The sequence below is a fragment of the Diadema antillarum genome, unplaced genomic scaffold, assembly GCF_040938485.1.
Source record: "Diadema antillarum isolate AM-2024a unplaced genomic scaffold, OU_Dant_1.0 seq00000050_RagTag, whole genome shotgun sequence".
NCBI lineage: Eukaryota > Metazoa > Echinodermata > Echinoidea > Diadematoida > Diadematidae > Diadema > Diadema antillarum.
The window spans coordinates 488,599-514,876 of NW_027271159.1; the positions used below are offsets into that span (position 1 = coordinate 488,599).

Below are 26,278 nucleotides of genomic sequence, written 5' to 3' on the forward strand. Positions count from 1 at the left end.
TCTTTGAATATTGCACCGCAAACCAGTTGAACCCACTGTATCATGCAGATGGGGAATCATTCCAAATACAGTTTCAAGCCATGTACACGGCAGGTGTTTTCATATATACGGGGTAGTTGATATTTTTTTCCCTGTCTATGTCCGGGGATGTTTGCTTTGTTAATGGCATTCACGATGATGCCACTGTACATATATATGCCTTGCATACAAACGGTGAGTGTATGGCTGCTGATACCAGTATATGAAAGTGCCTTTGTCAGTGCTAAAGACTGTCTTTCTTTATTCGCCTATGCAACACATGTTCAATTCCAAGTGCTTCATATATCATCAGGTCAAATAGTTTCACCATCTTACCGAGGCTAATATTCATGCTTTTTTAGCCAATGAACATCAGTGTCATCTATGTATTTTTATAAAGTGTGTACATTTAACATTAGCTGACTTTTTCGAGCCATCATTCATGTATTTGTGCGTTATTTTTTTTTTCCATTTTTCTTTCTTTTTTTTGACATCATACAGTTTTATATTTAACATTAGTTAGAATAATTTAATAGATGAACTAGTAGTCTGATATTATATATAGGATGGAGAGAAAATCGTTGTATGGTTACTCTTACCATCTGAATTTATAAACCCATGGTGCTGTGAAAACTTCAGAGAAACAGAGAATGTTTGCAAAAACTTTTTAGCAAAAAAACCAAAAAAAATTCTACATTTAGCCAAGACTTGTGAAAATCATTGGGTAAAGCACATGCAAATATTTGCTTGATTAATGTTGTGCTGGAATGTGAATTTGATGGCCAGTAATGTCTACTGACTGGCTATTGATCAATTCTTATCATGGATTAGAGCTAGCCCCTTAATCTGGACTCACATGGAGAAATGTGACTTTCAGCCCATTTCATGGACTCTATTTTGAAAAGCCTAAACAATATCACTCAAAGAAGTGAAACAGACCAAGATGTGTGTGAATCATAGGTCCCAACCACACCCCCCCCCCCCCTCCCGAAAAAAAGAGAACCATACCAACAAGACAAAAAGAAAACCTGATGTAATGCAGCACGGGTCTGGCACATTCTTTTGCCGAGCTCATGCTGTGAAACCACAGGCGACATGACCTATGGGTATGCTCCTACCAGCATCAAAAGCCCAAATTGGTGACCCGTTGTTTCATGTGGAAACCAGTTACGTACCGGTAGGTAGTGGCATGAATTGTGTGAAACACTTCAATGTGAATAAAGAGCTTCTTTATGACACATCGAGTCATCTTTTGTCATTGGTATTCTTTTGTTTGTTGTGGATTTGGAAAAAAATGCTGATGGAATTTAAAAGTTTTTTGTTTTTTAATGTGTGCTGAAAACAGGCATACTGATAACAATCATATAAATGTACATACAAATCACAAGTCACCCTCACTTGCATGCAAATTTTCACTGAATTTCCATTTACCAGGAACTCAACAAGGAATTGTATGCTTCCAATATTCTAGGATAATATATGCTGAATTCATCGGTAACATGATTTCATAGCTTAGGCCTGTGTAGAAATCAAATCATGTAACTTCTGCAACTGTGTAGCTTTTGCAAAAATGTGTGGTACTCTTCAGTTACAGAACTCTCTTACAATACTGTTTACTGAATGAAAATTATGCTGCTATTTGATGAGTTCATTCTTCTGAAGGTGACTTAAACATGGAGGGCAGTTTGCCTTCGAAATGATTTATGTTTCTAGATTTCCATCCAAATAGTACATAGCTTTGAAAGGCAGAAGTATTACCAATACACAGCTGTATGCAAGACCAGTTAACTTCTACCAATTTTTGTCAAACTCAAGATACACACTCTGTACATGCATCAGCCATGTCTCATTTGAAAATCTAAAAAATAAATGTAAGCTATTATTAACAAAATCAGTAACAACTCTTGTGCAAATTGCATCTTACTGATACAACCCCTGTACAAGTTCTTGTTTCTTTGTCTTCTTTGTGATTGTATATACAACCTGTAAGGGGAGTTCTAAGGGAAATGGGTCATACTGTTTTTTTTTTCAGAGAATACATATAGGTATAGGCCTACATTCTTAGCAATACTTTGTTCATGTGTACTGAACCATGATTAGGTGATACCCTTCAAAGGGTGAAGTGTTCATGATACCTTTGCCAAATGCAGTGCTTGAAAATGGGTTTTAAATGTATACATACATATATGCATATATATATATATATATATATATATGTGTGTGTGTGTGTGTGTGTGTGTGTGTGCAATATATATAGTGTATGTATATGTATGTATATAATCAAATACACAGAGGGTGGAGGGAGAGAGGGACAAAGATTTGTGTGAGTGTTTGTGTGGGAATAGAAACTGGATGGACAGGTAATTAGCATATTGACAAAAGGTGTGAAGTTACATACCTAGCTGCTTCTCCATATACCATATTTAGTATCTTAAAATTGCACAAGTATATCGGACAATGATCTGAATACAAGTCATTTTTGACAGCTAGAGAAATAAAACAAGACAAAGAAAAACGTAAAGTCATATCAACAATGGGGGGGGGGTTAGGGTGGTGGTGGGGGGGGTGGGGGGGAAGCACTGACTGGGCTTTCAATCCAAACAGTACTGCTGGTGTCGTACAAAGGGTATTACATCAAACTCCCGTTTTACAATCGACCTCTTTCCTGGCCCCACGCTATTATTGCTCACACGGAAATGACGCATCAAAGCATTGGCTTATTCATCGTCTAGGTTTGCCATGTATCCCAATGGGAGATTTGACTGTAATGTATATATGCACACAAAGCCAGCCACCACATTACAATGACGGCAATACGCCTTGCGGACTCATTGTGCAAGTGATGACTGCTTAGTGTTGCAACGTAACTGATGAACGTTTCTTTTAACATTCCCCCCCCCCCCTTTTTTTTTTTTTTTTTTTTTTTTTTTTTGCTCCATGCATGTATAAGCGGAAAGTGGCACTCAGGTCATGAACATTGGACACATCACAATATATTGTTACGGATTTACAGTAAATTTCACAGACATGTCGGAATATTGCATTATCATGCTCACCAACTTCGTTTTTAATTTCTCATATCGCGGTGTCAAATCGTAATTATTCAAATCTTCAAGACGTAGCTGTAAACTATCTATAGTAATCGAACACACTACCATATAGTCCGCAACTTTCCATGACATAATAATCAAGTGCTAAAATGGCAAGAGGCTGTAATCCTCAAAATCATTTTAGCTTTATCTGCAACAATATAAATCAGATGCTCATGCAGCAAATCAATATCAATCAACAAATTTTGTAGAGTGTGCGTAGATATAATATCTCCCATTTCCATATAGGTATAATCGTATTTATGTAATCACGCATTATATAATATTGTGAGTATATTATATTCTAATGACTTTGATGATGATTTGCTTGTCTAAAATATGACAGAAAATCCCACAGCATGGATTATACATGGTCAATTCAACGATCAATTTTCCCTTCATGATATTATGACGAGTACATTTAAACAATGATAATTACATTGACATAAAAGTTAAAGATTTGCAACATATATGCTTGAAGGCATAATGTCCACGTGTGCAAAGCAAATGTATTTGCATACAATGGACATATAATATCACTATGCCCGTAAACGTGCCCCTATGGGTGGTAGTTATGTGTGTTTCAAACCGTGATTGAGCAAACAGCGATGAAGATACAATGGAGTTCACTGAGCCAAACTCCGAACTGCACAAATGAAATTAAAGGCCAATGTATCGATATCTATCTTCTTCTTCTTCTTTTTTGCGGATACTGTATATTGATATCCTCATAATATCACTGTCTCCTTTTCGTGTTTTCTTCTAGTATATCTTTTTTCGTTTTATTTTCAAATATAAAAAAGTTACATAGTTTGCTCATGATATGTGAGATATTACGTCATGCAAATCTAATTATAAACATAGATTGCGTGCAGAATTTTACGTTCACTATATTAATATTTTCTTTTGCATTTATCAACGACTCCCTCCAGAAACGTTTTTGTTTTTGATTTTGGTACTCCCTCCCCCACAACCTTTAAACTATTTATGTACTAAGTATGTATTATATTGTACACATTTATATACATAATGATAATATAATATTATATACTATATTGTGTACATAATGCTGTATTTTTATTTAATATTTTTCAGTATTAATGCGCTTAGAAACGTCAATATTAAGCGTCATGTAGGTCCTAAGTGTTATTGTTATTATTGTTATTATCATTACTATTATTATTAACATTATCATTACTATTGCACGGGGAGAACCTGAGCAATGGACGGAACCATCGGAAAGTGTGGGCGATTTTTTTTTTCTCAGACTCCAAAAAGTGTGTGTGGGGGGGGGGGGGGGGGGGTCGCTACGGTTTCATGGCCCGTGCCCTCTATATCCCCCCCCCCCCCCCCCCATCTCATCCCCGTTTTTCTCTATGTACAACGTAAGATATAAATTCCCTGATCTTATGTCCAACAAATTTTAATGAAGGACGCTATATATACCTTTAACGGTGTTGTTTTTTCCGCACACGCGTGGGTGCTCAAAGGCCATGATGTATTTGGCATTCATGCATGCAGTAGGCCATACAGTTTGTCATTTTGATTGCTGAGGGGTGTGATAGACTTTGTTTTCATATTAACACTTTTGGTAACACATTTTGTTACGTGGACCTTCTCTTAGCTTTGTATAAAAAATTCTCGTGGTGAATGAGTAATGTATTCAGGCATTCATCAGTTAAACGCCAATCTACTACTCAAGCGAATCCTCGTTTTTTTTCTCTTGTAACAGCCAGTGTCATTCTTTGGGTCGCTGGAATTCCACCCCTACTGTTATCTGTTTACATCGCTGACGTGTATAATCTACGTCGTTTTGTACAAACATTAGTTGTTAAAGCTATAATGGGAAAACACGTAACGGTTTCCCCATAAAAGGCTTTGTTTTATTTGTTTCCAGATTACATAAACAAAACAAATTGAGGTGCATTATGAATATCCGGCTGTCGCTTTTCGTAACAAATGAAAAAAAAACAAATAAACAAACAAACAAACAAACAAAGAAACAAACAACAGTCTGAGGGACTGCAATCGCCATACCAGTTTGATTTGACCACGGAATGATAACCACTTTCGGAATAATTAGTGTAAAGGTTAACCAACATGCAATGGTGGCTGTTGCATGTGTGTAAATATATCTTTATTTCTTACAGTAATAACTTATTTTTCAGATATAGTTTTGAATGAGTGTCATCATTATTTAATGGGTGTTTGAATTCATGTCAAATGTCATTTCAGAGTTTTGTCATCAAGTATTTTTGTTGTTGTTGTTGTTGTTGATTATGCCTAAAAGTGACTATACGTTCAGTGTGCGGTCATTTTAATTTAAATGGTGTTATCAATTATTCCCATTCCTCATCAATTTCTACCTCACTGGGACTAATAATTTGATATAGGTCCCTATGGGGGCTATCATCATGGAGATTACTCTCTAAAAAAAATCGAGTGAAAATATTCACTCTTAAACGAGTGAATTCAAAAAAGAGTGAATTTAGAGTGAAATTGGAGTGAATTTTGAGTGAAAATGTTCATTTTCACTCGTTTTAGAGTGACCTCAGGGATCACTCCAAACTCTTCGAGTGATCCTTGAGGTCACTCCAAAATGAGTGAAAATTAACAGTTTCACTCAACATTCACTCCAATTTCACTCTAGTTTCACTCTTTTTTGAATTCACTTCTTTAAGAGTGAATATTTTCACTCGATTTTTTTAGAGAGTACCCCAGCTATAAATAGCGCGGATCGAATTATGTACCAAATACAGATTTATGTACTCATCTTACGAATTCATCATGAGCTTACTGTGATGTGAAATGACATCTAAAACATTATAGAATTCATGGGCATGACGTACACAGGGCAACTTCCAGCAATAGGGTGGATAGCCCTTTCAACACAGCTGATTTTCAAAGGGGTCCACTAAATTTGACATACATATAAAATAAAACAACAGCAAACAACAGCGATAAATACACATTAAAACTTGCACAACATGGGTATGAAATCATTGTAAGAAAATAAAGCCATTAAAAAAGTGACTTTTACAGTCGACAAATTAATATAATTCATTAAAATTATTTCAGTAGCATGTCAGCTAGTCGACATTACTACCTCATACATTAACATAATGGCAGTAGCATCCGTGCTCATAAAAGAAAGATATACATAGCTGTATTGGGCAGTGTACTTTGTAAATAAATTAGGCAATCTGAGGGTTTATAAGGTGGCCCAGAAATGACTTCATTTCTCATTAATCATTATGAACACCAAGAGTATGCGTGTTTAGTGAGTTTACGATACTTATAGGTAGGTTGTCAAGGGGGGGTGACTCTTTCCACATCCCTGGTTATTCCCGTCCTGCATCCCACATAGACATCAGTAGTGAAGGGAGGGAGCTGCAGTTGCTGTGCTAATAGAGGGAAGAGCTAAGAGGCATCTCTTTCCCCAGGTCAGGGCTCCGCTCAGTAAGGTTATAAGGCCATCAAAATACAACGCATTACATCGTATTTTGCTTGAAGGCCGAACATATTGATAGTGTACAACGTACGTGTACTTAACGGAGCCATTGGATGTTCCATCCCGACGTCCGACCTTTCCACATTCTCAAGTGTTATTAGCGGCCAATTGTGTACACAGCTCTGCCACACATTCACCTGCCTGCCGAGATGCGCTTCGCACACAAACACCTCCTTTTGAGTACATGTTGTATAACCATGTTTCTTCCCCTGAGCTCACACGTGCAGTACAACGTGTATCATTCAGAAAGTATTAACAGCTTGGTTTGATTGATTTGTTCATTTACCTATGGAGAGAAGTATCATCGGAATTCACAGCCAATATATAACACGCATATGATATAATGGCGAAGATTAATGGGTCCTACACTATAGGCCCTATAGTTTGACAGGTGAAATGAGGGGGGGGGGGCAGAATATATAAAGCTAGAAATTAACCAATTTGGAACGAAAACTACACCAAATAAACACGATGATATCCTACACATTAGCCTACACACATATCCGTTCGTTCAACCTTCAACACGGATGAAATATAGGCATACATTTAAAATATCACTTCAATTCAATTAACTTAAAGGACAAGTTCACCTTCATAAACATAAGGATTGAGAAAATGCAACAATATTAGTAGAACACATCAGTGAAAGTTTGAGGAAAATTGGACAATCGATGCAAAAGTTATGATTTTTTTTTAATTTTTGAGTTGGAACCGCTGGATGAGGAGACTACTACAGCTTGTGAGTCATATGCGTACAACAGTATAAAGAAAATATAAAAGAAAATTCAACATATTTTCACTTTTTTCGCATAATAAAAGAGCAATTGACTTGCCTCTTTCTAAAGGCAGGGGGAATAATATTACCCATAACATTTATCGGTAACGAGTCAGGGGAATGTGTACTTTTTTCAAAAGATGGAATTTTGTGAAATTCTCTTTATATTTTCCTTATATTGTTGTACGCATGTGACATCTAAGTTATTCATACACTGCAGTAGTCTTCTCATCCAGCGGGTACTGCAAAAAAACTTCAAAAATTCATAACTTTTGAACGGATTGTCTGATTTTCTTCAAACTTTCAATGATGTGTTCTACTAATATTGCTACATTCTCTCAATCCTTATGTTTATGAAGGTGAACTTGTCCTTTAATATGATACACACGAGTACCAAAACATAGCGCACCACATACACTTGCTATACATGCACGGATACACACTCCTGTGTACCGTATGAGACTTTCCTTCACACGTTCACGCACACACACCAAGAAAAAAGCTTTACATTTTTATTTCATTTTTTTTTTGTTGCATATCCATGTACAGTATAGGGGACAGCATGTAGTTAGATAGATCAGCAATACACTCGAAAGAGGCCTACGCATGGATTGTCTCTGTACAAATATTACGTTCGGAGACTTCCACCTCACTTCGGTAACTATCATCACTTCATATAGAGAAAAAGATGTAACCATTCAAGACCAAAGAAGTGGTACACGCACAAAACCAGAAGGTGATGGGAATCCCACCTCCCTGATCGATTGGACGCAATGTGCACGTCGAGATATTGACATAATTATGCCCTCTGGCATGTTATTGCGCCATAATGTCAGTACCTGTCCACGCGATTTCGACATTCCTTATCCTGTTCGCGCGGGGACCAATTGGTACGGAACGCGGGCGTGTGACATAAACAGAAAGGTGGCCAGACAACCCTCCCCCGCCCATTCACTCCCCCCTTCTCCATCTATCTCATTCTCTCTCTTTCTCTCTCTTGAGCATAAACACTTGGCTTTGGTTTCGTTTGCAAAGTTCACATTCCAACGTCAATCCATGGCCATGTCATGTCACACATGTATGCAATACCCAGTGAAAATGAAACGACACATCAACATGTCGTGGTAGGCCCTATGGGTCCTTGCTTGGACCAACGAACCATGGAGCTCCATAGTAGAATACCTAAAGTACATGTACCTATATAGGATATCTCAACACATACAATCACTTAATTGCACACGCAGTATTGTCGATTCGAGCTCATTCTTGGCGTATCAAGCCAGTCAATTTTCCCACTAGCTGTTATAATTAATTGTGTACTTCTGTCATATTCATGATACACTGATGTACAAAGGATTGGCTCTCCATCATATACGTGTACAAAGAAATAACAAACTAACTTTCAAGTAGCATATTATATGAAGTATATACATACAGTGTGTATAACATATCGGTATATAATATACCCGCATATGTAATATATTGGTATTATTTCATGAAGTACTATCCACTATGTGCTAATGTTCAGATCGTAAATGAGTGAATGAAAAATTGAACATGAACATGAGACATCTAGCTACATATTGTACATGTATGTACAATGTATATAATTTGCATGGAATCCATGTAGTACTGTACGTACCCTGTATGTAGTTCATTACATTTATTGTCATTACATCTTGACTTCTTCCCATTACATATTCCTATTTTCCCCACCAAAATATGTATCATCAATTGTAATCATCTTTTAAATTTTTTCAGCAACCACTACAAAGTTTATGCTCGGACCCCATCGAATAACAACTCTCTCACCTACAGTAATGTCATTATCAGTAAAGCAACGTGGAATAGCATCACAATGTCTGTTATGCATTTCACCTTGATTAAAGGGATAGTATAGTTTAGGTTGAGATGGGAGATAAAGATTTGAATCTTTTGCGAGATAATAAGAAACCACATGATATATGAGAGAGCATTATTCTAAAAGGAATTCAAGCTTATTTGATGCAATTCGATTTTGAAATGAATGATATATACATACAAAAAAAGTAAATCAAAGTGATCTCAAGAACTTCATTCCCACCTTTAAATAGGACTTTTAATATATATATATATATCTCAGCCATTTCAAAACCTATTTTCATCTATCAAACTTTGACTTCCTCTTAGAACATGCCCTTTCATATTTCACAAGAAGTTTCTTATTACCTGTACTAAAATGTAAGTTATATTATCATTTTCTAAAGGTCAATGCCACTGCAATGCAAAAAATGTTTGAAGACTTCGTGTGGCAAAAAAAAAAAAAAAAAGTGCACAAAATATTTATATGAAAGTTGTTTTGCTGTTGTGAGCTGGTACCATGGGACACTGTATGTTAATGTTTTTAGTGACATCACAAAAGGCAAGAAAGATTTTAAGGGGTTGACCTTAGTGGGCGCCAAAAAAAAAAAGATTAATTAAATGACTGATTAAGTATGGATTTAAAACCAATTCCTGCATTTAAAATGTGACCAATTCAAATCAGCAGAAGTCATCATGGACACAAGAACATCTGTTATACAATGGAAACTCAATATATCGCGATCCTTGGGACCAAGACAATTTGTTATTTAGATCAGACATTTTATATCAGTAGTCAATAAACAATTAAAAAAAAGGAAATAAATTCACTGAGACCGGAGAAATCAGTCATATTGGGTACATGTATTTTGTTATATACATGTACATGTATTATGTAAGATCTCTATTTATATGAGTTTCCACTGTATTGTTGTTCATACACTTTCAAAAAGCAATATTGACATTTTACTTTTTCCTATCCCTTCCCCATCACGTTTTCCCGTACCTGTTATTTTAATAAAGATATAAAACAAGAACAATGTGCAGTAATGCATATTCTACACCACACAGCACTCGCCAAAATCTTGAATCAACAACTACCGCACAGAATATTTTCTACAATCCTTTCAAGAAGCTGGACCATGTACATGCTAACATGTTTCACAAACAAGCACCAAGGTCAGTGTGTGTGTGTGTGTGTGTGTTGTGTGTTTGTATGATGAAAACTGTTTTTGTGCAAGGAGTGTCATATCAATATACAGCACGTAAATACATATATCCCCAATGGACCAAATGTAGATATGTAGCTATTGCGCACCACACATGATCAAACATATTCTTTCCAAAATTGGAGTGCAAACATTACACACTGTCCACACAAACATCCATACACATACACACACACATACACATCCTCTTTTCCATGCAAACAAGGAAAACCAAACTTTCCAATGCACCAAGTACCAATGAGCACAACAAATCCACACCACAGCACTGAGCATCAACGCACCAGGAACGAACATAGTCAAGTAATGTTATGCTGTATGGTTACATTTATTCTCCTTGTGTTCACTTTTCTTGTCCAAGATTATCACGGAACATATCAAAAGTATTGAAAATGGAATGAACTTAATTTGACTTACATCTCCAGCGGGTCATAATCTTGCAGTATCAGAACTTTCCTATTAAGATCACAGATATTTCTTTGTATGTTTATCAAAGATCTATGGGGGTGGCGGTCAAATGAAAATTCACCATGTCATATGCACACCTACAAACAGAGATCGGCCATTTATATAAAAATCGGGAAGCATTCCATTATGCAGAAAGGCAATTTAGGAACAAACTCCTCACTGCAGTTGTATATTGCATGCATTTGAGTATTTTCCCCTCAAACATTTTGCCTGAAGCACAAGCATTTTCCACTATGACTGACAAACAATGCAACCAAGTAAAAGGTTTCTGATGTCTCCAAAACAAAGGTACATTGTACAATTTTCTGACCAAATCAAAGAGTATTCCAAACTCACATTTGGTATTCCAGTGTTTTTTGTCTAGAAATACATAGAACCCTTTGATCTTGATAAATGCAAACTCACAGCTCAGTATTAAGCAGTCATTTTGTCTACCAGGCATAAAGCATTCAATTTTTTTTTCCAATGACAGCAATTTGAGGAAAAGTGACTCATTGCGACTGATGTTGTCTTATATCATGCTTGGTAGTTGCCCGTATCTTTTATATCACACCTTAAATACTTTCAAGATTGTAAGCATCAGCAATGTAAGACTTATAAAGCTGGTATATTCTAAAGAGCAAATATGTTCTCTATTGATCAACCTTTGCTTGGTATAATGTCATCAGTCAGGTAATGCCCAATAAAAGTAGTGAGCAAGGAAAATTATAGTATATGAAAATTGATATGGGTCATGGTCATAAGTGGCTCTGGTTCGGTAGCATCTTGATAAATCTATTGACCCCCGCGAAGACGGAGAACGAGATGGAGAGTCGATTCCTTCTGGATATTGTAGTCAGAGAGAGTACGGCCATCTTCGAGCTGCTTGCCAGCAAAGATCAGACGCTGCTGGTCAGGGGGGATACCCTCCTTGTCTTGGATCTTTGCTTTAACGTTCTCGATGGTGTCGCTTGGCTCAACCTCAAGAGTGATGGTCTTGCCAGTGAGGGTTTTGACGAAGATCTGCATACCACCACGAAGACGGAGAACGAGATGGAGGGTAGATTCCTTCTGGATGTTGTAGTCAGAAAGAGTACGGCCATCCTCAAGCTGCTTGCCAGCGAAGATCAGACGCTGCTGGTCAGGGGGGATACCCTCCTTGTCTTGGATCTTTGCTTTAACGTTCTCGATTGTGTCGCTTGGCTCAACCTCAAGTGTGATGGTCTTGCCAGTGAGGGTTTTGACGAAGATCTGCATACCACCACGAAGACGGAGAACGAGATGGAGGGTAGATTCCTTCTGGATGTTGTAGTCAGAGAGAGTACGGCCATCCTCGAGCTGCTTGCCAGCGAAGATCAGACGCTGCTGGTCAGGGGGGATACCCTCCTTGTCTTGGATCTTTGCTTTAACGTTCTCGATTGTGTCGCTTGGCTCAACCTCAAGTGTGATGGTCTTGCCAGTGAGGGTTTTGACGAAGATCTGCATACCACCACGAAGACGGAGAACGAGATGGAGGGTAGATTCCTTCTGGATGTTGTAGTCAGAGAGAGTACGGCCATCCTCGAGCTGCTTGCCAGCGAAGATCAGACGCTGCTGGTCAGGGGGGATACCCTCCTTGTCTTGGATCTTTGCTTTAACGTTCTCGATTGTGTCGCTTGGCTCAACCTCAAGTGTGATGGTCTTGCCAGTGAGGGTTTTGACGAAGATCTGCATACCACCACGAAGACGGAGAACGAGATGGAGGGTAGATTCCTTCTGGATGTTGTAGTCAGAGAGAGTACGGCCATCCTCAAGCTGCTTGCCAGCAAAGATCAGACGCTGCTGGTCAGGGGGGATACCCTCCTTGTCTTGGATCTTGGCTTTCACGTTCTCGATGGTGTCACTTGGCTCAACCTCAAGAGTGATGGTCTTGCCAGTGAGGGTTTTGACGAAGATCTGCATACCACCACGAAGACGGAGAACGAGATGGAGGGTAGATTCCTTCTGGATGTTGTAGTCAGAGAGAGTACGGCCATCCTCGAGCTGCTTGCCAGCGAAGATCAGACGCTGCTGGTCAGGGGGGATACCCTCCTTGTCTTGGATCTTGGCTTTCACGTTCTCGATGGTGTCACTTGGCTCAACCTCAAGAGTGATGGTCTTGCCAGTGAGGGTTTTGACAAAGATCTGCATACCACCACGAAGACGGAGAACGAGATGGAGGGTAGATTCCTTCTGGATGTTGTAGTCAGAGAGAGTACGGCCATCCTCAAGCTGCTTGCCAGCGAAGATCAGACGCTGCTGGTCAGGGGGGATACCCTCCTTGTCTTGGATCTTGGCTTTCACGTTCTCGATGGTGTCACTTGGCTCAACCTCAAGTGTGATGGTCTTGCCAGTGAGGGTTTTGACGAAGATCTGCATACCACCACGAAGACGGAGTACGAGATGGAGGGTAGATTCCTTCTGGATGTTGTAGTCAGAAAGAGTACGGCCATCCTCAAGCTGCTTGCCAGCGAAGATCAGACGCTGCTGGTCAGGGGGGATACCCTCCTTGTCTTGGATCTTGGCCTTCACATTTTCAATGGTGTCACTAGGCTCGACTTCAAGTGTGATGGTCTTGCCAGTGAGGGTCTTCACAAAGATCTGCATGATTGGTCTGTTGAAAACAAAATGAGAAGAGGAAAAAGATCTCATGAAAGCTTTGCTAAATGCATGCCACGCCATTATAACACTGAACAGAAAATAGTTGATACACAAACACACTTCTCTGGAACTTACTGGAAGTGGGAACTACAGTAAAAAACAGTCAGTATATTTTACAGGTAACTAGAAATTATAAATCTACCACGGTCCGATCTTACAGAAATCAATGTATAGCTCCAGCAACACACGTTGTCTGCATCATGTGCTTTCCAAAACTGCATGACGACAGATACTTCAACAGGTATTAAAAATTAAACCTGCGAAGTAAATATTTCACGCATTTGACATTAGAACCTAGACCAGCAAAAAATGAACAATCACTAAAAGAAGTTGAGCAAAAATAAATACTGTAAAGCAATAAACAACCCTTCTTGCAACTTGAAATTTGTGCGAACTGCCACTGGCATCCAAATGAATGCTTGTGTTGACAAAGAACTTTCGCATGAATTCTAATTTTGTAAATCTTGGCTCTTGAAAATTAAAAGGCACGTTGTTCTAGAATGTTTTAAATATTTCTGGTTTTACAGCAGCCGACACACACTCTCTCTCTGTTAGATAAATGAAGATCTAACATTACCTGTGTAGACAGCTGGTACCCACGTGATAGAGTAAGAATTTTGCAAATTTACCAACCGTAGACTTACCAACTTCATCACACACAAAAAAAAAAATAAAGATTTTACTCAAGTCTAGGATTGGTAGGAAGGTAGACTTGGTCTGCTAATCACTTTGGACAAAATTCTACGTGCATTGCTATCTATCACCATCACTGTGGTGCAAGTCTTCTTTGACAAGTTTCATTTTCAGTCGTTCACCTGTTCACATACATCCACATCCATTTTCTTTCAGCCCCTTCGCTTCATTCAGTCTATCTTTTGAGAGTGCCTCGACCTTTACACACAGGTTTGTGGAATTATATTATATAGTCTAGGGTAGGGTATCGTATAAAAGAAATGTTTTTTGCTAACGTGTTTTTAATAAACGTTAATAGGTACCATTAATACTGATGTCGTACCGTTATTATTGAGGTTAACATTGCTAGATTCTGGCATCATGATATGGCATGGAATGCCAGCAAGAGTTCCCCGCCCTGCCCTGCCCTGCGATATGCAATACAATTGTAGGTCCTGCATGGTGTTGTTACATTGCCATTGCATTGTACATTACATTCTGTCATTCATTGCATTATCACTGCATACCGTACTGTACATGCCCGCGGTAGAGATGTGTGACAGAGTACGCCTGAATAAATGAAAAACACAGCGTTATACTCACTTTGCACTGATGAAACCGACTGGCAACCTGAACAAGACAGCTTATTAGATGAATAGAAACGATGTCTTGACGAACGTAACTTCAGAGCTTCTCAAATTTTCCTATGTCTGACGCGATCCAGGCGGGCATGGAGTATTTATCCGATGATAAACGCATATAATGACTAGGCAAAGATAGATGGTGCCATCTAGCTACGTTATTGGCCAATGGTTGTCACATGTCTTTGTGTCCATTCGTGATTGGACAGTATAGATAGCGTGTGTAACTATGGCATATGACGTCATAATTGAGCCCGCTGCCTTGCGCCTGTTTGCCAGCGTGCGTGATGTGCAATATATGCAGTGTATGTTCGCGCGTTTTTGTTGATGTTGTTTCGTAAAAAGATACAGGTATATTTATTGGCACATTGATACAGAGCATAAGTACACTGTGCTGACCGACCGACATGCATACGTTTTATGCAATTTCAATGAAGTACAAGCCTTGTATTTAGATTTGTTATTTACATATTCATATATTTGTGATATGCCAAAAAAACAAAAAAACAAACAAGCAAGCAACGATTGAACGTCATTGCCAGGGTTTATGAAATACAAGTTTACTACCATATGATATTCTTGCAGTCGCTCGAGAAGAAATGCACCCAACAGCTCATACATGATTTGCATTTCACTGGTGGGGACAAGAAAGACAGGATTTGCCGCGAAAAAAAAAAATGCTGCGAATGCACTGTCGTATATTCTATCCCAAAATTGTACTAAAATAGCAAGAATCTACCCGGCATTCTGGAGCTGGAGAGGTTATATAAGGTTGGATTAGAGGGGTACGCCAAATTGTTGTTTTGTTTTGTTTGTTTGTGTGTTTGTGTGTTTGTTTCCTTTTTGTGGTGGTGGTGGTATTTTAATTTATTCATTTATTTATTTTGACAATTCTGCATCATCCTCGGTGTGCGATGTCCAGAAGTTTCATTCAAGACAGATACACGAGGAAGTTAAATTTTGTGGATTTTTAAGTTTCGCATGTTTTTGCCGAATAGTCGATGGTGGCAACCCGAATCGTGCATTATAGCTGAGGTGGTGATGCCATTGCTATTAAAAATGTTTATAGGTGTGGTGTGAAAAAAAAATCTAATGTCGTGTTTTTGATCTATTTGATAAGCAACCGGTGCACAATCCTTTCCCTCCCATAATGTCCCCAATAGGCTTTAATTGAAGCACAATCCTGCACATCAATGCAAACGAGTTTTCTTTCTTTCTTTCTTTTAATTTCATGCCAAAGATTACTAGAGGACGTCAAGTTAAAGATTTGCATTTAGGTCAATGGGGGATTTGTAAGCCACCTTATCGTGCCCTAGTCATTTGCTAGTTATCGAGTTTGCTGATATCATCGTTCCACATGTAACTCCAATATTCCGTCATTTTTCTAATTTTAGGGCCGATTTAGTGAGATCTATGCCATTCCGCTCTGGTTTAATCCATTCATCAAAACTTCTAGCTTTGGACAAGGCACGGTAATGAAATTCAAACCCAATTGTCCATGCATCTAATAAAGTTTAGGCCTGCCGCGGATTTCCATATCTTATACATTTTATGGAACCGATGGTAGCATGGAGCTACTAATGATTGTAGTTTCTCACTTCAGACTATAGGAATTAAAAGGGGGGGGGGGGGAAGGAAAAATCCACCCCAGTGTCCAGATCAAAAACAACTTAGTCATACCATGGACCTACAACCATGGTCATACATGCAGCTCCGGTGGACCGGGGCACTGTGTAGGCCTATTGTTTCCAGAAAACGATGCATGCCCTACCCTGACGCCCTATTGGTCGCTTGAGAAGCGCCAATCCGATTGGTGCAATTGCGAAGGCCCTTGTGACTCATGACTTTTTGTTTTCTTTTACAGAGAACTTTGTTCCAACATGGGAGTGTCGTGTGTACTCGACTGTTTTGTTTCCAGTTCGGAACGTACACTAGAATCGTCCAGTTTCAAAACGAATACTTAGTAGACCATGTTTACTCAAGCTGCAATTCCAGCCACCATTATAACCTTATGCACATCGTTATTCTCGGGCAAGAGTTGGGCAAGGATCGGGCAAGTTTTTTGGTAGCCAGGAGCAATCGTTGGTACCAATATACGCATAAAATTTGAATAGCTAGTCAACTGGTGTACATTAGTAAATTGCCCGTAACAGTTGTGCAACACCACTTGCTGGTCAACACGATACATCGGTATCTGCTACATCATGTATTTGGTTGAGTGAAAACGACACACAGAAAAAAAAAAAATGTGTTTTGGCCGCTGTAATCACTAAAGCCGATTGCTGGCATGAAGTGTGACACCGTGGATCGTATAGCCTTGATAGGGAATTTTGAATGAACAAAATGAAATATTTCTTGTATTAATATAATGAAATAGGGGTCAAAATTACCTACATATACAATGTAGGCATAACGGTTTAATATCATAAGTGTATCTAATGCACATCACCTTAATAACGAAGATTGTCCCTAACTCGCAGAGAACTTGCTGGAGGCTCGGACCCGACATAGCAACAAATGTCGTGAACTGATATAAAGTCTTTAAGTATTTTGCTACCCCCATCACGGTGTACAGCAGGATGAATGAGATTATCAAGGTCCTCGGGGAAAAATTCAATGAATGTGTGATGATTATTATAAGAAAGTCAGCATTTCGCTCAAATAGAAAGCTACGACTAAACATTAACAATAAGCAACTACACTGCAAAAAGTCCGGTGTTAAATAGTGAACACCGAGCTGGTGTTAAATTTTCGGTGCTCATTAATTTTATGGTGTTAAATTAACACCTCCGGGTGTCATTTCCAAATTTTAAACTGTTTTTTGAAGAGTTTCTTAGCAACTGCACTTCTTGTTCAATTTTTAATTGAAACAAGACGATCAAGAATTTTACATCAAAATACTAGATTTTTGAAAAAATGTGAAAATGAATTTACACCAAAGTAACACCAGCTGGTGTGGTCTCTTATTGAAGCTGGACGGGTGTTAAACCATTGATATTAACACCAACAAATATCAAATCAACACCATGTGGTGTCATTTTTGAATTAACACCAGTACAGTGTCAAAATAACACCAGGTACAGTGTCAAATTAACACCACGAAGTGTCAGGTGAACACTTTTCAACACCATCACAGTGCATTTTTAACACCTGTGGGTGTGGTCCTTTATTGAAGTTTGATCGGTTAAGATTTAACACCCGTGGTGTTAAATCTAACACCGATGTTTTTACAGTGTAGATACACTGGCCCCTTTGTAATTATCACGATACAGGCGGCTCAATTTGACTCTCTGTAGTCTGATCATTGATTAAAGGGACTGTACAGTACTGGTTGAGGTGGGGATTCATGTTCTGAACATTCTTAAGTGAGATAATGAGAAACCTTTTATGAAATATGAAAGAGCATGTAATTTTAAGAAGGATTCAACGTTTATTTGATGAAAATTGGTTTTCAAATGGCTGAGATATCCCAAAAAGTGATAATAATAAAAGGCGACATGCCCCAACTTTATTAGGATCTCTTTGTTTCACCTTGTTTTTGGATATCTCAGCCATTTCAAAACCGATTTTCATCAAATAAACTTTTGATACCCCTTAGAATCGCATGCTCTTTGACATCTCATAGAGTGGTTTCTGAATATCTCACAAAACGTAAAAAGCTAAATCCTCACCTCGTCCAGAACTGTACACACCCTTTAATAGAATCATGATCATAATAATACAGTGGTATGCGGTGGATCATCATGAAAGGGCAAGGCCGTCACATTATACATAAGCATGGGGATCGCGTTATGAGAGAAGGGGGTAGACTCATTAACAGCTTAGATCCATGAATTTCCTATACAATGTGGTATTTAAAGAGAATGATGATAGTGTGAGGATGAAGGCACCAGGATTATGTACATACACAAACACACAAACACAAATATGTGTGTAGTCATACATATACAGTATATGTAAAATATATGATTGTATGCATGTGTATGTCTGTGCATCTGTCTGTATATGAGTATGATAATAAAGCATTGAGTTGCCAAAGCCCCATGTAGAGCAAGAGAGCAAAAGTCAGAGACAGACAGACAGACAGACAAACATTTTGCATGTTCAGCAAGCATTCTTGCATCGCATTCCTGTGATAAAATTTTCCATGCAGACATTATTAGTACTTTAAGAAGAGAAACGGGATAAACTGAAAAACAAAAAGGTAGGTACCTACTCATAAAAGAATTATTAGCATACTCTAAACACACACACACACACACACACACACACACACACACACACACACATACACACAATCAAATATACATAATGTACATATATTTATCAAATTCACACAGCTGAGAGGCTTCCCTGTATTGTGTATATAACAACATCAGGTGGCATCTAAAGGGTAAGCCCTAATTATGTTTATCACCACATATTGTTATTTGAATTTCACTTCCTCTACTTTGCCACTTGTGACTGTTTCTGATGTGATCATTTTGGATCTAAATTTCCATAGAAATACTGGTCTCCTCTTTTGCAAAACCCATCTTTTTTAAAGCCTGTGTGAAAATGATATGTTAGCAAAATTACTCATCACAAAGTCTGGTTAAAACTTCAATCCTATCATGTAAAGGTGTTGAGCAACCCTCTCACTTTACACATCCTTTTAAAATCATTATAAGATATGAAAATCTCATCAGAAGTCCAAAAATTTACTCTCTAAAAAAAAATCGAGTGAAAATTTTCACTCTAAAAAGAGTGAATACAAAAAAGAGTGAATTTCGAGTGAAATTGGAGTGAATTTTGAGTGAAAATGCTCATTTTCACTCATTTTGGAGTGACGTCAGGGATCACTCGAAGATTTTGGAGTGATCCCTGACGTCACTCCAAAATGAGTGAAAATGAACATTTTCACTCAAAATTCACTCCAATTTCACTCAAAATTCACTCTTTTTTGTATTCACTCTTCTTAGAGTGAATATTTTCACTCGATTTTTTTTTAGAGAGTAGACTATCAAAATAAATGAATACATACTATACATGTAGTACATACATACAACATACATACATACACACACACATAAGAATATAAATGAAAAATAATAAAGAGAGAGAGAGACAGAAGCATACACTTGTAACATTTACAACGAAGAAAGATGCGCAGGAAATGACACATAAATGAATGCCCGGATCAAAAATTTGAAAGGTGCCATAGATAGCAAAATGTTTATTTCAAAAACAGTACTGCCTTACAGGAATTACGTCCCTAAACGTGTATATAGAGTGTACTCTGCTTTGAGCCAAGCCATGATATTCTGGCCTCATGGTTATGCAAACTCTTCAATACTTCACAACCCTTATCTACAGACAACGATGAACGCTGATCTATTCAAGGAGGTGAGAGAAAATTTCTTTTCTCACCCCCCTGATCAAATCAACTTCGTCACAGTGGATTGTGAAAGGACAGAATTCCAACAAGGCACACGTCAGTCCACACATTGTACGGTTGCTTTGGAGGTATTGTTCAGGCAAGAGAGGAAACTTTGGGTTACAGATGAGGCAACACCAGGGGGGGATCCAGGAATTCTGTCAAGTGGGGGGGGGGGGGGGGGGCGTTACAAAATTAAAGGGGGAGCACGCACCCCTCCATTTTTTTTTCTTTTTTTACAAAAAATAATAAAGGGGGGCACATGCCCAGTTAACCCCTCTGGATCTGCCACTGAACACCCTGCATGAGTCACATGGCATGAGTGATCTCTAAATCATAAATGAGCCTGCTCAAATTCTTTAACATTGACTAATAAGTATAGCACAATCAATGTCGACCCATAGTTTGTATACAATGTCCATCAACTATACCCACCTGTAAATAGGTTGTACAATACCAGCCATCAACAGAAGTACAGTTGGCTGTCAGACATCAATAAAGTTAGACCCACTGCAAACTTGCTCTGTGTGCATATAGTCATTCTTCGTGTGAGAGAAGAATACTACAAGTGGCGACGAGGATCCTTTTGATTAAATTCAGTGAATTAAGGATCCATTTGATTAAATTCAGTGAATTAAGGACCCATTTGATTAGATTCAGTGAATTAAGGATCCATTTGATTGAATTCTGCAAGATTTGGATCGATTCAATTAAATTCTGTGAACTCGGGATCCACAAGTGAGGATGGCAGCATTAAAAGAGGTTGATGTACCAGCTGTGGGATGCTTCAACCCACACGGTGATCCAGCTCAGATCGCACAGTCATGGACAAGATGGCTGAGGTCCTTTGAATTGTTTGCAGAAGGGAAAGCGGTGAAGAACCCCAAGCAGAAGAGAGCACTCCTGTTACACTGCACCGGACAAGAAGGGCAGGACATTTTCTTTGCGATTCCTGATAGTGATGAGGAGTCAACGCAGGATGCATATGAGAAGGACAAGTGAAAGATGAACAGCTACTTTCAAACGAAACTGAATATTCCGTACGAGCGGTACTTGTTCAAATGTCTAAACCAGAAGGAAGGAGAGACAACTGAACAGTTTGTTACAAGGCTGAGACAGAGAGCAGCAACATGTGCCTTCCAGAATGCAGATGAGAGCATATTCGCGATCAGGTGATCGAGAAATGCAGATCGCCAAAAATCCGTGCAAGACTGCTTGAGAAAGGGGATGACCTAACACTCGACCAATTGCGTACCATAGCAGCCACCATCGAATTGACGGAAAGTCAGACAAGGCAGATGAACGCAGGCCCCCCAATTGTCATCGCAGCATGGAGGTATCCATGTGCTCTCTAACCGACGACAGTCATCATCATCGAGCCAGAGAGAAAGGATGGATAGCCGACGCCAGCAGGGAGCCGCCAGGCGACCGGGACCAGAGTGTTACCGCTGCGGCCGAGAAGAACATCTGGCCAAGGATGCGCACTGCCCAGCAAAGGACAAAACTTGCAACAAATGCAAGAAAAGGGACACTTTGCGAAATGCTGCAAGTCAAAAAATGTGAACAATGTAAAGAATGTTGGTCGCCCCAAGTGTGGAACGGGGATACACAATGTTCACGAGAGCAGTGAGGACAATAAGGATGAGTTTGAGTATGATGAATATTCCTTTAATGTGAGAGGTGCTCCAAACTGTAAGTACGAAATAATTCCAGTTACTCTTGATCAGTTTGAGATTGATGTTATTGTAGACAGTGGAGCATCAGTGAACATCATTGATAGCTCGTTGTGGGAGTCCCTGAAAGAGAAGAGAATCAGGTGTAAATCCGAAAAAAAACAGACAAGAAATTGTTTGCATATGGTTCAGAGCAACCATTGGAGTTGCTAGGGAAATTTTCCACCCAAGTGAAAGTGTCAGATAGACAGCCGATAGAGGCAGAGTTCTATGTGCTGAAAGAAAATGGCCCAGCGCTGCTCGGCAAACAAACAGCAACTGAGCAAGGTATCCTGAAAATAGGAGTCAACTTTGTAGAAGGGATTCATGACTATGCAAAAGAATCCACAATTTGAATACATAAAGTAATTGTACTTATGTGGAGTAACAAATAAATACAATGTAATTATGTGGAATGTTTGACGAGGTTATAGGATTAACTTTTGTGGAAGGAGAAAATGGTTTCAATCAGTTGTTATGGAGGTAAATGTAAGATAATTGATCAAATGTATGCTTTTCACTCATTGCTGCAACTTTAAAGAATTATCATATAGCACAGGAATTTCAGTTATACAGTGTATTATGTACGGTGTATCATGGATCATAGAGAAAGTCAAAATTGACTCACTGAAGAATTGATTTAATTGAGAACATGTATTTGACGTATGAATGATCATCACACTAGAAGCTTGGTATCAACATGTATGAAAACTACATTTTGGAAGTTATTGAATCTAACAATGAGATTCGAAACACAAAGCAGAATAACGAAAGTTTGTTCTTGTTATAAGAACCAATTATATTTGTCTGTACATACCCTGTATATAAACCAAAAAGCAAGTTGGAACTATGTGTGTAAGAAAGATTATTTTAGACAGGTTTAATTGTTCACTGTACATGTAAATACAACCATTGAAACTTTAGATTTAGTTTCAGTCTTAAGAAGGGAGGAGTTGTAGTGTCTTCACTGACAGCCAGGCCAGACTAGGCTGGCGACCACAAGTAGTTAGATGAACTAATGAAGCACGCTCAAGCAAGATCAAGTAGTCCAGGCAGACCGTCTTAGATGACCACTGGATAATTGGATACTGTATAAGATCATATGTCGACCCATAGGTTGTATACAATGTCCATCAACTATACCCACCTGTAAATAGGTTGTACAATACCAGCCAGAAGTACAGTTGGCTGTCAGACATCAATAAAGTTAGACCCACTGCAAACTTGCTCTGTGTGCATATAGTCATTCTTCGTGTGAGAGAAGAATACTACAGAAGCTTTCGACTGTAGCAAAGAATTGCTCAAATCGTCTCAGCTCTTGACATACTACGATCCCGACAAGGAGTTGATCCTGGCATGTGATGCCAGCCTGTATGGAGTGGGTGCAGTGCTCGCCCACACGATGCCGGATGGTTCGGAAAAATTAGTTGGATACGCCTCGCGTACATTGAATTCCGCCGAACGGAATTATTCTCAATCGGACAAAGAAGGACTGGCAGTGATGTTTAGAGTTAAAAAATTCCACCAGTATGTCACTATGTGTATGGACGGAAGTTCCGCATCGTGACCGATCACAAACCTCTCCTCGGACTACTAGGAGAAAATAAGGCCATACCACAAATGGCCTCTCCGCGGGTGCAAAGATGGGCCATAACTCTCGCTGCCTATGAGTACAACCTTGTGTATAAGCAGGGCAAGGCTAACGCCAATGCTGACGCCCTCGGTCGTCTCCCCATGAACATTACCGCTCCTATTGCCAGTCTGCCAGGTGAAACTGTGATGTTGATGAAGACGCTTGACAACACACCGGTTACAGCAACGAAAATCCGTGCATGGACCAATCATGATCACGTATTAGCTCCGGTCCGACATCACGTCATGGCAGGATGGCCCGAAACCGTCGATGACGTCGAAATGAAGCCATACTTCTGTCGTAGAAACGAATTGAGCATTCAAGATGGATGCATGCTGTGGGGATCCCGCGTCGTCGTCCCCATTCAAGGTCGAGCACAACTTGTTGAGGAGCCGCATGGTTCACACGCAGGCATTGTGCGCATGAAATCAATGGCGAGGAGTGTCATGTGGTGGCCAAAAATCGACAAAGACCTCGAGTCAAAAGTAAAGTCCTGCCCTACATGCCAATCACATCAGCGTCTTCCGCCGAAAGCACCCGTCAACGCATGGGAGTACCCGAGTACTCCATGGGAGAGACTGCACATCGACTTCCTGGGACCGTTCGAAGGCAAAATGATCCTCATCGTGGTCGATGCGCACTCGAAATGGATAGATGCACATGTGATGACGTCGGCGACATCAGGCGCCACAATCAATCGCCTGCGGCAAACATTCGCTACACACGGTTTACCGCGCGTACTTGTGTCGGACAATGGCACCTTATTCACGAGTTCAGAATTCGCCGAGTTCATGAAAAACAATGCAATCAAGCACATCCGTAGTGCCCCGTACCACCCCGCTACAAAACGGACTCGCAGAAAGGGCAGTGCAAACAGTGCAAACAGGACTTCGTAAACTCTCAGGAGGAAGCCACGAAACTCGTGTAGCCCGTTTCTTGTTCGCATATCGGACAACCCTGCATGCTACAACAGGCGTAGTGCCGTCTCATCTCCTGATGAAATGCCATCTCCGTTCACGCCTTGATGCAGTCAGACCTGACATCAAAACAAAAGTAGACAAAAATGTCACCACGCGTCAGGTTGGTGATTCGCGTCCCCGGCACCACCACGACTTCGAAATCGGAGAGACAATTCTCGCAAAAAACTTCGCTCCGGGTGGGTTCCTGGTTGAGTGATCCGAAAGACCGGGCCCCTAACGTACGACGTCGAGGTTGTCGTCGGACAACGAAGACTCCAGTGGAAGTTCACGATGAGGCAGAGCAGAGGAAGCAGTATCCAAGGAGAAATAGACGCCCACCGGTATATTATGGATTTGGGAATAAAAACACTTATTCAACCTAAAAAGAAAATCTATTTGTTTGTTAAGGTTTTTGGTTACCCTCAAAATCATTTATTTCTGACTGGATAATAAATTTGGGCAAAGAAAAAGCATTATGGGAAATAAAGTTAAAGTTCAAAAAAATTTGAACCTGCAGTTTTGATAATGCCGGTACTTGGAGAAAGGCTTTGTGATTTTCAAAAATGTGTGAACTGGATGTTTGGACTCTTATTGGACTCACAATGAAAATGGACTCCGTTATTCAAACTACATGTATATGAACTCTGTGTTCATTATTTTATATTGATGACAATTATTTTGTATGTGCAATCAACATGATTTATCTAGGGGGGGGGGGAAGAAATGTGATGTATCGCTGTTGTGCATGCGCATTGCGATATTACACGAGTTTGGCAACATAACTTATTCTGTGCGAACGCGTTTCTTTTGTCTCGTGATTCTGAATGTATGTTTGGATGATATAGTCAAAGTAAGTCAAGTAAGACATATCAGAAAGTATCAATTAGTTCTCCTCGGAGTGACAAATCCAAAGTTTACTGCATATCCCATATTGATGAATGACTACAAAAATCACTAAAATGTGAAAAATTCTAGATTGAAATACAAATAAAAACTTACCTTCTCAACTGCATTGGCAACTTAGGGATCAGCTATATATCTAGCAAATCAGAGGATTTTTGATACTAAATCCTGCAAATCCCCCCCCCCCCCAACAACAACAACGAAAAGAATAAATAGTGGTATTTCACCAAAACAGGGTGTTGGCAGTGTGATCATTTAGTTAATTTTCCACCTGCTAAAATTTGTGTCTCACTCAGCAGCCAACATGTGTATAGAGGTCATCTGTCTTTTAAACAGGTTTGACTGTGATATGTTCATGTCAATGCTCTTGTAAGGATATTCACAGAAGGCATAGTTCTGTTCAAACACCTTTGAGATTCAAAGGATGCTACCAAATACAGTGATAAGAAACACTAAGCATCTATAGAACTTATATGAACAACTTCTCACATTCACAGACATTTACTGAACAGTGTTTCAAAGGCAAAACTAACTAAATAAGACTACCATTACTAGTTGAGACAAAACCACTTTGAAAATGGCACAAGACAACTTGGGTTTGGCACATTGCTGCACATCTTGTATGGAATTGCCTCATATGAAAAATTAACGATTCTGTCATGTTTCATGAACACAATGAGTACAAGTAATACCAGTTGTGACTGAGTCACAATCATAACGCATATTACCCGCCATCAAATTTACAGAAATTGATGTTC

General features: G+C 39.3%; 1 protein-coding gene across 1 annotated transcript; it reads right to left on the reverse strand.

The window, feature by feature from the left end:
• Positions 1–10,748: 10,748 nt before the first annotated feature.
• LOC139725593 (polyubiquitin-C) lies at positions 10,749–14,996 on the reverse strand. Its single transcript, XM_071636684.1, has 2 exons — positions 14,860–14,996; positions 10,749–13,537 (listed from the first exon to the last, which is right to left on the reverse strand). The coding sequence occupies exon 2, from the start codon at positions 13,528–13,530 to the stop codon at positions 11,701–11,703; it is 1,830 nt and encodes a 609-aa protein (XP_071492785.1). The 5' UTR covers positions 13,531–13,537; positions 14,860–14,996; the 3' UTR covers positions 10,749–11,700.
• Positions 14,997–26,278: the final 11,282 nt, after the last annotated feature.